This window comes from Sminthopsis crassicaudata, chromosome 2, assembly GCF_048593235.1.
Source record: "Sminthopsis crassicaudata isolate SCR6 chromosome 2, ASM4859323v1, whole genome shotgun sequence".
Taxonomy (NCBI): Eukaryota; Metazoa; Chordata; class Mammalia; order Dasyuromorphia; family Dasyuridae; genus Sminthopsis; species Sminthopsis crassicaudata.
The window spans coordinates 398,702,802-398,717,915 of NC_133618.1; the positions used below are offsets into that span (position 1 = coordinate 398,702,802).

General features: G+C 37.6%; 1 protein-coding gene across 1 annotated transcript in view; it reads left to right on the forward strand.

Annotated features, from left to right (window-relative positions):
- The first annotated feature begins 774 nt into the window (after positions 1-774).
- Positions 775-15,114, forward strand: part of LOC141552870 (uncharacterized) — a 53,528-nt gene continuing 39,188 nt past the window's right edge. Inside the window, exons 1-2 of the mRNA XM_074284806.1 lie at positions 775-1,001; positions 4,019-4,074. Coding sequence (XP_074140907.1) covers positions 894-1,001; positions 4,019-4,074 — 164 coding nt within the window. The 5' untranslated portion in view covers positions 775-893. The remainder of the gene's footprint in view (positions 1,002-4,018; positions 4,075-15,114) is intronic.

Below are 15,114 nucleotides of genomic sequence, written 5' to 3' on the forward strand. Positions count from 1 at the left end.
TGCCACGGCCAACAGTCTCCGCCCGGCTGAGCACCGCCCCCATCTCTGGGGCCGCGAGAAGAGCTCTGAGCCGCTATTCGGGGCCCCGAAAGAAACTATATTTCAATGTTTGATGATTTCTGAGCTGTAAATGCTCACAATCAGTACTGAATAGTCTCAGACCTAATCGAACTCCAGTACCCTCCTGCCTAAAAGTGCCTCATTTTGTTCCAATAGCAAACCTAAATCACGGTGGGACTGTCCTAAATCAGAACATCACAAATAATGAGTAAATGTCATCTTCCAGAAGAGGAAGCCGATGCCCTGTTTTGAGTTTGAGCCAGTGTTTTGTAGTTGTGGCTGCTTTGTTATCATGCTACTCTGAGGGATTTCTGAAAAATCCTGTCCATACCCAGAGAAACCACTGATTGTGTGTGAATACAGATTGAACAACACGCTCCCTTTTCTTCAAACTTTATTTTCCTGGGGGGTCTTTGCTTTTTTGGCGGAGGAGACATCTATGTTTTCTTTCACAGCATGACTTTCATGAAAACGTGTTGTATGACTTCACGTGTGCTTGTTTAATGGGGATCGGGAATGGGGATAAGGAAGACAATCTGGAATTCAACGTTTTAAAAACAAATGTAAAAATTATTTTTAAATGTGACTGGGAAAAAGCAAAAATATTAAAAATTTTTGTTGTAATGAAAGAAACTACATTTCCCAGCAAAAACCGAGGCCGGGGGGAAAAATCTCAGGAAGTCGGAAGTAGTAGAAAGAGGTCTAAGGGCGGAGGGGCGGGGACTAAGGGGGAAAGTTGTGAGCGCGAGCTTGCAGAAGCCGGCCTGCCAACCCTTGGGTCCTCGTGTGCTCCGGAGCCCGGCAGCCCCCGCTGCTGCCCAGTCTCCGGAGACATGACTGAAGCTCGAAAGCGAAGGGAGCTGCTCCCGCTCATCCACCACCATCTGGTGCAGGCTGGCTACGTGAGGGCGGCGCGGGAGTTGAAACTGCAGAGCGGCCAGGTGAGGGACTGAGGGACTGACGGGAGACGGGTCCAGTCCGGTCCGGAGCCCCTGCGGTGCCGCTGGGAGTTTCCTGGGCGCGACTCGTGAGGAGGTGGGAGCCTGGGCTTGGGAGCACTGGGCTGCAGGCGGTCCTCAGCGTTGCCCGTGACACACTCACGCTGGCAGAGCACGATGCTCTCCTGCGGCTTCTTGTTGCCGAGTCCCCTTGCATGACTTGCGGACTCGGCCCGTGGGGAAATACTTAATGTCACGTCTTCAGATACTGCGGGATGACTCGCTGAGCTGCAGATGGCAGGGGTAGCGGGTGGAGGAGGAAGGGCTAGTAACTGCAGCTGTGCTCAACGGGCATGGGACAAGCCCCCGTGGCGACTCTTTAATTTTCAGCAGCTCTGTGTGCTCGGGGAAGTTGTGTCTGCCCGAGAGGTAAGGGGGGTTTCCCGGAGCAGACACGTGCTGCTACATCCCTAGCCGCTCTTGGGAAGGAGATGTCGCATCCTGCTTGTCTGTGTTCGCTAGGAAGCAGATTTCTGGATGGCTCTGTTCTTCCCTTCACAGTGACTTAAATCGGCTCTTCTTTAACCACTAAGAGGCAGCAAAGTGAAGTAAGCCCGGCCTGGAAGCCAGAAACACCTGGGCTCAGATCCCAGCGCTGCCCCGTACCTGTGTGTGACTAGGGCTAAATGTTTCTTACAAGTGCCACCTTGATAAGACTTCAAGTGTAGTCTGTAAAGCTCCTGCAGTTAGGGCCCTGCTTCCTCCGTACATCCCCACCCTCCCCTCCGCAGGTTTCTGAGGCTTTGCAATCATCCTCTTTGGTTGTCTCAGCCGGAAAGGATCTTGGTAGTGTCAACCTAATTGATTATCTTAGTCTCCAAACTGTGGCTAGCTGGGGCCATACAAAGTTGCAACAGGTTTTAGAGACTAAGTATCAGTTTATCTGTTTCAGAGTGAAGAATACAGTTTGCAAACTGAAAGTTTTTCTGGGTAGGAGATCTGTGGCAGGAAAAGCAGAGGTTTTATACACACAATAAATGGGAAGGGAGAGGGAAAGTAGATTACAATGTAACCAGTTTCAGGGTCCCACCGCTTTCCCATGACAAACCCACAAATCCAGGACAGTATGAGTGTTTTTCAGTCCTATAGGAATACTTTATAAGTGGTTGTTTCATATCATGGGGGCTGTTACTTTGTGGGGAGGCAGGATCAGAGCTCTGTGACAGGAACAGTTTCTGTAATCTCTGAATTACTTCATTTAACATACACAGGAGAGCGTTGTCAAGAATAGATCATTTCAAGCTGCATTGTAAGACTGTGACTCCCAGGCCAGAAGAAGCAGCTCTGAGAAATGGAAATTATTGGGATATTCATTATATACATCGTCTTGTGATTATAAAAACATAATGTTTCCTCAGTAGAGAATTCCTAGCTTAATCTTAGGGGAAAACTGAATTCCAAAGAAAGGGAGCAGATATGGCACTAGAATTCAGGTCTCTTCACAAAGAACTTTACAGGCATTGTCTTATTTGATGATCCAAACAACCCTGTTTTTACAGGTATTAGTCCCATTTCTCAGATGGGGAAGTCAAGATTTATACAAGTTGTGACTTATCCATGATCCCCCAACTGTCAGACATCCACTGTACCCAGTTCGTCCTGACTTCTTTAATCATCATGATACCCACTTTATGCTTTATTAGTATTGGACTTCATTCTGAATTTTTTTCCTTGGAAAGAACTCTAATTAGCCAAGTCCCCTCTCCCCCCAATATCCCTTGTCTTCCCTGTCCATCCCCTTAGGGACATTCCTCTTTCTCCCCAGTTATTTTGTATCTACTCTGCTTGTACTTTGTATTTACTTAGCAGTGTTGTTCACCTCCTTATCCCACCAAAAAAGAGTAAATTCCTCTTAGGGAGAAGCAGTTCTTTTCCTCTTTTCCTTTTGTCTTTCCTGCCTTGTCCCACCTTGCTTTTCTCTTTCTTGGTAAGAGAATAGGGAGCCAGTGAGACCATCTGGGCTTTGTTTTCTCCTGAAGTACATGCTAAGTCAGTTACACATTTTCTTTCTTGTTTGTTCTTGGTAGGGAGATGGACTGGATGATTGTAGGGATGAAGTGTGTTGGGGAGAGGGAGTTGGTGCCCCAGATACTTGTGCTTTGCTTTACCTAGTGAAACTAGAGTGAACTTTGTCTCATGAAAAATCGGGAATGGAATGAAAATTGGCTGTAAATCTCCAGACTCCACTTTTCCATTTTTTCTAAATCTATGCCAGGTATTGTTCTTCTCATCATTTCAGATTGGAATTGATAGAAAGGAAAAGGTTTTCCAGACATACTATTAGATACCTCTTATCTCAGAAGCTTCAGAAAACCAGAGACTTCCTAGTTAATCAGGAAGTTAGTCATTTTGAAGCACTATAAAAACATCAGCTTTTGTTTTTATTTATCTTATGAGTAAGCTGAAAATATTTTCATTCTTCCTCCTGCTTTGGTTTCAAGAAAGTGATACATAGTGTCCATGGACTTCTTTTGCTTTTTTACTTACCTGTTATGCAGTAGGTCCTATTTTCTCCAACAAGGTTGCTCCATTTAGAATCTTAGAGGCTAAAATCTATTCAAGCTCAGCCATTTTATCCAATTTTACTTTTCTATTTGTTTGTAGGCAGCCTCAAGTTGGAAGAATCTCAGGTTGTAAAAGAATTGTAGAGTCCATCAAGTCTTATCCCAAATATTAGTTGTAATTATGTGTTAGGTGCAAGATGTGGATAGGTCTTTCCTAACAATATTTTACCCTTTCATCTTACATTTCCTCAATAATACTTAAATAATCTTTTTTTTTTTTTTTTTTTTTTTTGCTCAAATCCCTCAGTATAAAAAGTTGGTTGCTTTTCTCCTTCAGGTATTAAAAACAATAATGACTCCAAGGAAGCAACCATTTTCTTCTTCTTCTTTTTTCTAATTTTGTTGTGGCCTTTCTGATTACATGCAATTAATCCTTTCTCTTCTATTCCTTCACAGAAAACTTTCCCAGAACAATCAGTGACCCTTCTGGACATCTATACCCACTGGCAACAGTAAGTTTGCATGGTGGGGCATCCAATTTGGGCTGAGAAGAATATAGAAAGATATCAGGTCTAGAACATAACATCTCTGGAAACCGGATGATGACTACCTTGAGTGGGATAGCTTGGTATTGGTGCTTGGTAGGTTGTAGGGACCCCCGTAGAAAACAGTAGAGAGGGCAAATATGCTTACATATTGGTACTGTTGGGTGGGGATGCAGCAATTATGGTGGGATGGATATGTGGTCTGTGGCAGGCCAAGATGATGAATATAAACCTAGAGTTTTTGTCATCTTGAACTTAGCTTGATCTCCATAGAAGTTGCAGAGAGTTAATTTAAGAATGAGGAAAAAACATTTCATATTTAAATGATAAAAGAAGGGCTCTTTATCTGAAATTTTGTTTTTGTGGTCTTTGTTAGCTGTGGTGGAAAAAGAATCTTAAATTAGTTTGGTTGTATTCTCTCTGAATTATAGGAAGGAGCCATTGATTGTATTTTCAGTGGTGAATCAATAAACATTTATTAAGTCCTTATTATATGCCAAGCGCTGTGTACTTTCTAAGGATGCAAAAAGAGGCAAAAGATGTCCCTGCTCTCTAGGAGCTTTTATGCTATTTACACCAAGATGAATAACCTTAAATGTTTTGGGGTTGTTTTTCCTTCTGCTTTATAGTATTTTTAAACAGGATATAGAGAAAAGTTTTTTTCTTTTTAATCTTTATTTTCTCCAGTTACATGTAAAAACTTTTTTTTTTTTTTTTTTTTTTTTTTTTTTGTTATACATATACTCATTTTTTGACATATTTCCTTATGAATCATGTTGGGAGAGAAAATCAGAACAAAAGGGGAAAAAAAATCACAAGAGAAAAAAACAAACAAACAAGAAAAAGGAATATAGCATGTGTTGATTTATATTCAGTCTCCCTAGTTCTCTTTCTGGATGCAGATGGTGTTTTCTTTTTTTTTTTTTTTTTTTATTATATATATATATATATTTTATAATATTATCCCTTGTATTCATTTTTCCAATTTACCCCCCCTCCCTCTATTCCCTCCCCCCGACGACAGGCAATACCATACATTTTACATGTGTTACAATATAGTCTAGGTACAATACATGTGTGCGAATATCATTTTCTTGTTGCACAATAAACATTAGAATCCGAAGGTACATGCAACCTGGGCAGACAGATATTAGTGCTAACAATTTTCATTCCCCTCCCAGTGTTTCTTCTCTGGGTGCAGCTACCTCTGTCCATCATTGATCAACTGGAAGTGAGTTGGATCTTCTTTATGTTGAAGATTTCCACTTCCATCAGAATACATCCTCATACAGTATTGTTGTTGAAGTGTACAGTGATCTTCTGGTTCTGCTCATTTCACTCAGCATCAGTTGATCTAAGTCTCTCCAGGCCTCTCTGTATTCCTCCTGCTGGTCATTTCTTACCGAGCAATAATATTCCATAACCTTCATATACCACAATTTACCCAACCATTCTCCAACTGATGGACATCCATTCATCCTCCAGTTTCTAGCTACAACAAAAAGAGCTGCCACAAACATTTTGGCACATATATGTCTCTTTCTGCTCTTTAGTATTTCTTTGGGATATAATCCCAGTAGTAGCGCTGCTGGGTCAAAGGGTATGCACAGTTTGATAACTTTTTGGGCATAATTCCAGATTGCTCTCCAGAATGGCTGGATTCTTTCACAACTCCACCAGCAATGTATTAGTGTCCCAGTTTCCCCACATCCCCTCCAACATTTGTCATTATTTGTTCCTGTCATCTTAGCCAATCTGACAGGTGTGTAGTGGTATCTCAGAGTGGTCTTAATTTGCATTTCTCTGATCAGTAGTGATTTGGAACACTCTTTCATGTGAGTGGATATAGTTTCAATTTCTTCCTCTGAGAATTGTCTGTTCATATCCTTTGACCATTTATCAATTGGAGAATGGTTCGGTTTCTTATAAATTAGGGTCAGTTCTCTATATATTTTGGAAATGAGACCTTTGTCAGAACCTTTGTTTTTAAAAATATTTTCCCAATTTGTTACTTCCCTTCTAATCTTGTTTGCATTAGTATTATTTGTACAGAAACTTTTTAGTTTGATGTAATCAAAATCTTCTATTTTGTGATCAATAATGATCTCTAGTTCTCCTCTGGTCATAAATTCCTTCCTCCTCCACAAGTCTGAGAGGTAGATTATCCTCTGTTCCTCTAATCTATTTATTATCTCCCTCTTTATGCCTAAATCATGGACCCATTTTGATCTTATCTTGGTATATGGTGTTAAGTGTGGATCCATATCTAATTTCTGCCATACTAATTTCCAGTTTTCCCAACAGTTTTTTCCGAATAATGAATTTTTATCCCTAATGTTGGAATCTTTGGGTTTGTCAAAGATTAGATTGCTATAGATGTACCCTTTTTTGTCCTTTGTATCTAATCTGTTCCACTGATCTACCGGTCTATTTCGTAGCCAATACCAAATGGTTTTGGTGACTGCTGCTATATAATATAGCTTTAGATCAGGTACACTTAGACCACCTTCCTCTGAGTTTTTTTTCATTAGTTCCCTTGCAATTCTTGACCTTTTATTCTTCCATATGAATTTTGTTGTTATTTTTTCTAGGTCATTAAAATAGTTTCTTGGGAGTCTGATTGGTATAGCACTAAATAAATAGATTAGTTTGGGGAGTATTGTCATCTTTATTATATTCGCTCGGCCTATCCAAGAGCACTGAATGTCTTTCCAATTATTTAAATCTGATTTTATTTTTGTGGCAAGTGTTTTGTAATTTTTCTCATATAATTCCTGACTTTTCTTTGGTAGATGGATTCCCAAATATTTTATACTCTCAACATTTGTTTGGAATGGAATTTCTCTTTGTATCTCTTGCTGTTGCATTTTGTTAGTGATATATAAAAATGCCGAGGATTTATGTGGATTTATTTTGTATCCTGCCACTTTGCTGAAATTTTGAATTATTTCTAGTAGCTTTTTAGCAGAGTCTTTGGGGTTCTCTAAGTATACCATCATGTCATCTGCCAGATGGTGTTTTCTATCCAAAGCTTTGGATTGCCTTAGATCACTGAACTGCTGAGAAGAACCAAGTCTGTCATAGTTGATCATCACACAATCTTGCTGTTGTTGCTATGTACAATGTATTCCTGGTTCTGCTTGTTTCATGTAGCATCAGCATAACTGCAGAAATATATACAGAAGAATTGCGCGTTTAACATATATTGATGACTTCCCCTCTAGAGAAGTCGGTAGAGGGGAGGAAGAAAAATTTGGAACACAAGATTTTGCAAGAGTGAATGTTGAAAACTATCTCTTGTATTTTAAAAATAAGCTATTTAAAAAGAAAGAAAGAAAGATATATCATGGATGAATTTGAAGAGAGTAGTTTCAGTTGAGTGATGAGGTCATAATCCAGGTTCCAAATGATTAAGAAGTAAGAGGAACACTAGAGGCAAGGGATATCATTGTCTTTTTCTAGGAATTTGTCTAAGAATAGCTTGTGGAGATAGCAGGGCTAGATATCAGGAAAAGAAGCAGTAGATAGAAATTGAAGATTAGAGAGGAAGAGATTTGGAAGTCAAACTTCTCATACAGACAGGACAGAATAGGTCAAGAAAGTTAGTCTTGGTAGAGAGAGGATATTTCTCTATTAGACACTTGAGGCAGAGGAGGGGAGGGATAAATGTCAAGGAATTTTGATACATTATATAAAAGACAAGAGAGAACTTATCATGAAGTGATTAACTTCTGATTTTGTTTTTGTTTTTTCCTTAAAAATATATGTGTATATATATGTATATTTAGTAAATTTTTTTGTTTGTTTTTATATTACAGGATAATCTCACTCCCCTATCCTTTATAATAAAGGCTATAAAAGGAAGAAAGAAGGGGCAGCTAGGTGGCACAGTGGATAGAGCACCAGCCCTGAATTCAGGAGGACCTGAGTTCAAATTTGGTCTCAGACACTTAACATTTCCTAGCTGTGTGACCCTGGGCAAGTCACTTAACCCCAGCCTCAAAAAAAAAAAAAAGAAAAAGAAAAAAAAAAAAAGAAAACTTAAAAAAAAAAAAAGGAAGAAAGAAAAAAGTCCCACAAACTATTCAGCATATTTAAATATTAAAAAAAAAAAAAAGAATGATGCTATATGTAGTAGTCCATTAACATAAATCTCCCTTCTGCAAAAGAGGTGTGGAAAGTTGTATTCTCACATCTCTTCTTTGAGCCCAAATTTGATCATCATAATTTCATTCAGTTTCAATTTTTTGTGGTTAACCTTTTTATTCACATTGTCATAGTCATCATATAAATTGAGAGCTAAGATCCTTTACTGAAGGGATTGGGTCAAGAGTCTGTAGAAGACCTTAGCAACAACTACCATATGATATATCATGTAGGGATGAGGCAAAATCACTTGGGACAGTGAGGACTCTGCTGAGATTGGATAATAGAAATTTATAGTGGCACATTTGTGACTTCCTGCACAACCAGTAAGAACTTTTGACTAGGATCGGGGAAGGTGTATGGTTAGAATGATCCATAATGGGGGTTCCCAAGGCAGGAGCACTGGATGTGGTACTTAAGAAATTTAAGAGTGGATGGAAGATAAGGCATCTAGTTGAATTAACTAGAGGGTAAAATTGGGAAGAGAGAACAGTGAAGTTAAATTAGAACACTGAGAGGTAGAAGGGACCGAAGTTCATTGTGAGGCTGAAGATAATGATGTTGATGATGGTGATGATAATAAATTATATTATTAATCAATTAAATGATACATAACTAAATTTTATAAACTATCCTATAGAAAATTTTGTGTATGTACATATGTATAAATCTCATCATAGCTAGCATTTATTTAAAACTTAGTATGTACCAGACATTATTAAACATGGGTTCTCTTGATCATGAAAATAGAACACTGAGTTATCTTCCATTTATTCTCTATATCTACTCTGTACCTAGTTATTCATATTATCTTCCTGATAGACCATGAGCTTCTTGAAGGTAGAAACTGTTCTTTGTCTTTCTTTGCATCCCCATTGCTTAGTACAATGCCTGGCAGGTAGTAGTAACTCTTAAATAAATGCTTGTTGACTGATAATCAAATATATGACTATCCCTTTGTGGGGCTATGTTTTTTTTTTGTTTGTTTGTTTGTGTGTGTGTGTGAGAATTATTTTTTAAATTAATTTTATAATTATAACATTTTTTGATAGTACATATGCATGGGTAATTTTTTACAACATTATCCCTTGCACTCCCTTCTGTTCTGAATTTTCCCCTCCTTCCCTCCTCTCCCTTCCCTAGATGGCAGGCAGTCCCATACATGTTAAATATGTTATAGTATATCCTAGATACAATATATGTGTGCAGAACTGAATTTTTTTGTTGCACAGGAAGAATTTTGCTGGAACTCTGTCTTCCCAGAAACCAGCCGGAGTCAGGCTAATCAAAAGTCTTTATTCTTGGTCTCTTGAGGTTGCTATCAGGGGATTCTCCACACCACCTTCCTCTCTTCCCACTGCCAGGAGAATCCTCAATTTCCTCCTCCTACTCCACCCACACTCATCACTTCCCCTTCTTTGTCCCACCAATCAAGTCAGCACAGAATAGTTGGGGAGGGTCAACTTTCAAACATGTTAATAGAGAATTGTCCAATTGGCAATTAGTCTCATGTGCTCCATTATCCAAGTGCATTTAATTTACAGAATTTAATTCAAAAGGTAAAAATAACCTAGGAAGAAAAACAAAAATGCAAACAGTTTACACTCATTTCCCAGTGTTCCTTCTCTGGGTGTAGCTGAGTCTGTCCATCGTTGATCAATTGGATCTGAATTAGCTCTTCTTTATGTTGAAGATTTCCACTTCCATCAGAATACATCCTCATACAGTATCATTGTTGAAGTGTATAATGATCTCCTGGTTCTGCTCGTTTCACTCAGCATCAGTTCATGTAAGTCTCTCCAAGCCTCTCTCTCTGAATTCATCCTGCTGGTCATTTCTTTTTTTTTTTTTTTTTTTTTTTGTTTTTTTTTTTTATTTTTTATTTTTTTTTATTATATATATATATATTTTATAATATTATCCCTTGTATTCATTTTTCCAAATTACCCCCCCTCCCTCTATTCCCTCCCCCCCGACGACAGGCAATACCATACATTTTACATGTGTTACAATATAGTCTAGGTACAATACATGTGTGCGAATATCACTTTCTTGTTGCACAATAAACATTAGAATCCGAAGGTACATGCAACCTGGACAGACAGATATTAGTGCTAACAATTTTCATTCCCCTCCCAGTGTTTCTTCTCTGGGTGCAGCTACCTCTGTCCATCATTGATCAACTGGAAGTGAGTTGGATCTTCTTTATGTTGAAGATTTCCACTTCCATCAGAATACATCCTCATACAGCATTGTTGTTGAAGTGTACAGTGATCTTCTGGTTCTGCTCATTTCACTCAGCATCAGTTGATTTAAGTCTCTCCAGGCCTCTCTATATTCCTCCTGCTGGTCATTTCTTACCGAGCAATAATATTCCATAACCTTCATATACCACAATTTACCCAACCATTCTCCAACTGATGGACATCCATTCATCCTCCAGTTTCTAGCTACAACAAAAAGAGCCGCCACAAACATTTTGGCACATATATGTCTCTTTCCGCTCTTTAGTATTTCTTTGGGATATAATCCCAGTAGTAGCGCTGCTGGGTCAAAGGGTATGCACAGTTTGATAACTTTTTGGGCATAATTCCAGATTGCTCTCCAGAATGGCTGGATTCCTTCACAACTCCACCAGCAATGTATTAGTGTCCCAGTTTCCCCACATCCCCTCCAACATTTGTCATTATTTGTTCCTGTCATCTTAGCCAATCTGACAGGTGTGTAGTGGTATCTCAGAGTGGTCTTAATTTGCATTTCTCTGATCAGTAGTGATTTGGAACACTCTTTCATGTGAGTGGATATAGTTTCAATTTCTTCCTCTGAGAATTGTCTGTTCATATCCTTTGACCATTTATCAATTGGAGAATGGTTCGGTTTCTTATAAATTAGGGTCAGTTCTCTATATATTTTGGAAATGAGACCTTTGTCAGAACCTTTGTTTTTAAAAATATTTTCCCAATTTGTTACTTCCCTTCTAATCTTGTTTGCATTAGTATTATTTGTACAGAAACTTTTTAGTTTGATGTAATCAAAATCTTCTATTTTGTGATCAATAATGATCTCTAGTTCTCCTCTGGTCATAAATTCCTTCCTCCTCCACAAGTCTGAGAGGTAGATTATCCTCTGTTCCTCTAATCTATTTATTATCTCCCTCTTTGTGCCTAAATCATGGACCCATTTTGATCTTATCTTGGTATATGGTGTTAAGTGTGGATCCATATCTAATTTCTGCCATATTAATTTCCAGTTTTCCCAACAGTTTTTTCCGAATAATGAATTTTTATCCCTAATGTTGGAGTCTTTGGGTTTGTCAAAGATTAGATTGCTATAGATGTACCCTTTTTTGTCCTTTGTATCTAATCTGTTCCACTGATCTACCGGTCTATTTCTTAGCCAATACCAAATGGTTTTGGTGACTGCTGCTATATAATATAGCTTTAGATCAGGTACACTTAGACCACCTTCCTCTGAGTTTTTTTTCATTAGTTCCCTTGCAATTCTTGACCTTTTATTCTTCCATATGAATTTTGTTGTTATTTTTTCTAGGTCATTAAAATAGTTTCTTGGGAGTCTGATTGGTATAGCACTAAATAAATAGATTAGTTTGGGGAGTATTGTCATCTTTATTATATTCGCTCGGCCTATCCAAGAGCACTGAATGTCTTTCCAATTATTTAAATCTGATTTTATTTTTGTGGCAAGTGTTTTGTAATTTTTCTCATATAATTCCTGACTTTTCTTTGGTAGATGGATTCCCAAATATTTTATACTCTCAACATTTGTTTGGAATGGAATTTCTCTTTGTATCTCTTGCTGTTGCATTTTGTTAGTGATATATAAAAATGCCGAGGATTTATGTGGATTTATTTTGTATCCTGCCACTTTGCTGAAATTTTGAATTATTTCTAGTAGCTTTTTAGCAGAGTCTTTGGGGTTCTCTAAGTATACCATCATGTCATCTGCAAAAAGTGATAGTTTGATTTCCTCATTTCCTACTCTAATTCCTTGAATCTCTTTCTCGGCTCTTATTGCCGAGGCTAGCGTTTCTAGTACTATATTGAATAGTAATGGTGATAGTGGGCAACCTTGTTTCACTCCTGATCTTACTGGGAAAGGTTGCAGTTTATTTCTATTGCATATTATGCTTACTGACGGTCTTAAATATATACTCCTGATTATTCTAAGGAATAATCCATTTATTCCTATACTCTCAAGAGTTTTTAGTAGGAATGGATGTTGGATTTTGTCAAATGCTTTTTCTGCATCTATTGAGATGATCATATGGTTCTTATTATTTGATTATTAATATGGTCAATTATATTAATAGTTTTCCTAATATTAAACCAGCCCTGCATTCCTGGAATAAATCCTACTTGATCATAGTGTATTATCTTGGAGATGATTTTCTGAAGTCTTTTTGCTAATATCTTATTTAAGATTTTAGCATCAATATTCATTAAGGAGATTGGTCTATAATTTTCTTTCTCAGTTTTCGATCTACCAGGTTTAGGTATCAGTACCATGTCTGTGTCATAAAAGGAGTTTGGTAGGACTCCTTCATCCCCTATTTTTTCAAATAATTTATATAACATTGGGGCTAATTGTTCTTTAAATGTTTGGTAGAATTCACATGTGAATCCATCTGGCCCTGGGGATTTTTTCCTGGGGAGTTGATTAATAGCTTGTTCTATTTCTTTTTCTGAAATGGGACTATTTAAGCAATTTATCTCCTCCTCTGTTAATCTAGGGAGCCTATATTTTTGGAGAAAGTCATCCATTTCACTTAAGTTATCAAATTTATTGGCATAAAGTTGGGCAAAGTAACTCCTTATTATTTCTCTAATTTCCTCTTCATTGGTGGAAAGATCCCCCTTTTCATTTGTAAGACTATCAATTTGATTTTCCTCTTTCTTTTTTTTGATCAAATTTACCAAAGGTTTATCTATTTTATTGGCTTTTTCATAAAACCAACTCTTGGTTTTATTTATTAATTCAATAGTTTTTTTACTTTCAATTTTATTGATTTCTCCTTTTAATTTTTGTATTTCGAGTTTAATTTTTGGTTGGGGGTTTATAATTTGGTCTTTTTCTAGCCTTTTAAGTTGTAAGCCCAATTCGTTAATCTTCTCTTTCTCAATTTTCTTCAAATAAGCCTCTAAAGATATAAAATTTCCCCTTATTACTGCTTTAGCTGCATCCCAAAGATTTTGATATGATGTCTCATCATTATCATTATCTTGGGTGAAATTGTTAATTGTTTCTATAATTTGCTCTTTCACCCAGTCATTCTTTAAGATGAGATTATTCAGTTTCCAATTACTTTTTGGTCTATTTACCCCGAACTTTTTACTGAATGTAGCTTTTATTGCATTGTGATCTGAGAAGAAGGCATTTATTATTTCTGCCTTCCTACATGTAATTTTGAGATCTTTATGTCCTAATATATGGTCAATTTTTGTATAGGATCCATGAACTGCTGAGAAGAAAGTATATTCCTTCCTATTGCCATTCAGTTTTCTCCAAAGGTCTATCATACCTAGTTTTTCTAATGTTCTATTTACTTTTTTAATTTCTTTCTTGTTTGTTTTGTGGTTTGATTTGTCTAAATCTGAGAGTGCAAGGTTGAGATCTCCCACTATTATAGTTTTACTGTCTATTTCTTCTTGCAGTTCTCTTAACTTTTCCTTTAGAAAGTTAGATGCTATACCACTTGGTGCATATATGTTTAGTATTGATATGGCTTCATTATTTATGCTACCTTTCAGCAGGATATAGTTTCCTTCCTTATCTTTTTTAACGAGATCTACTTCTGCTTTTGCTTGATCTGAGATAAGGATAGCTACCCCTGCTTTTTTGGCTTTACCTGAAGCATAATAAGCTCTGTTCCAACCTTTTACCTTTACTCTGTATGTATCTCCCTGCTTTAAGTGTGTTTCCTGTAGACAACATATTGTAGGGTTCTGCTTTTTGATCCAATCTGCTATCCGTCTCCATTTGATGGGATCGTTCATCCCATTTACATTTACAGTTAAAATTACTAATTCTGTATTTCCTGCCATCGTATTATCCCCAGATTATACTTTTTTCCCTTGACCCCCCTGATCCCCCTCCCCGATATTTAATTTACAGACCCCCCTTGTGACGCGCAACCCTCCCTCTTTTTTTTTTTTTTTTTTTTTTAGGATCCCTCCCCCCTCCCTCCAAGTCCCTTCACTTGTTCTCCTTTTCCTTTCCCCTTTTCCTCTCCCCCCTTTTAATGAGGTGAGAGAAAATTCTCTGAAAAACAAATATGTTAATTATTTACTCTTTGAGCCTCTTCTGATGAGAGTAAGATTCACACAATGATTCTCCCCCTCACTAAGTTCCCTCAGATATGGTGTATTTTCTATGTCTCTTCCTGGGATGTAGTTTCCCTCTTTTTATCACTCCTTCCCCTTTTTCTGAACCGACCTCCTTCCCTTTACCACACTCCCCTTTTTTTCTTTTATATCAGTAAAATCAAATTATCCTTGAGTATTTTTTATATACCCACAACAAAGTTACAGTTCTCAAGGGTTCTGTGTACCTTTTTCTGTTTCTCTTCAGTCTTGTGGATGTAGATCAAATTTTTTGTTTAAGTCTGGTTTTTTTCTTAGAAACATATAGAATTCCTCTGTTTCATTGAATGACCATCTTCTTCCATGGAAAAAGATGCTAAACTTAGCTGGGTAGTTCATTCTTGGTTGCAGTCCTTGATCTTTTGCCTTTCGGAATATCAGGTTCCAGGCCCTTCTATCTTTTAATGTGGAGGCAGCCAGATCTTGGGTGACCCTTATTGTGGCACCTTGGTATTTAAATTGTTTTTTTCTAGCTGCTTGC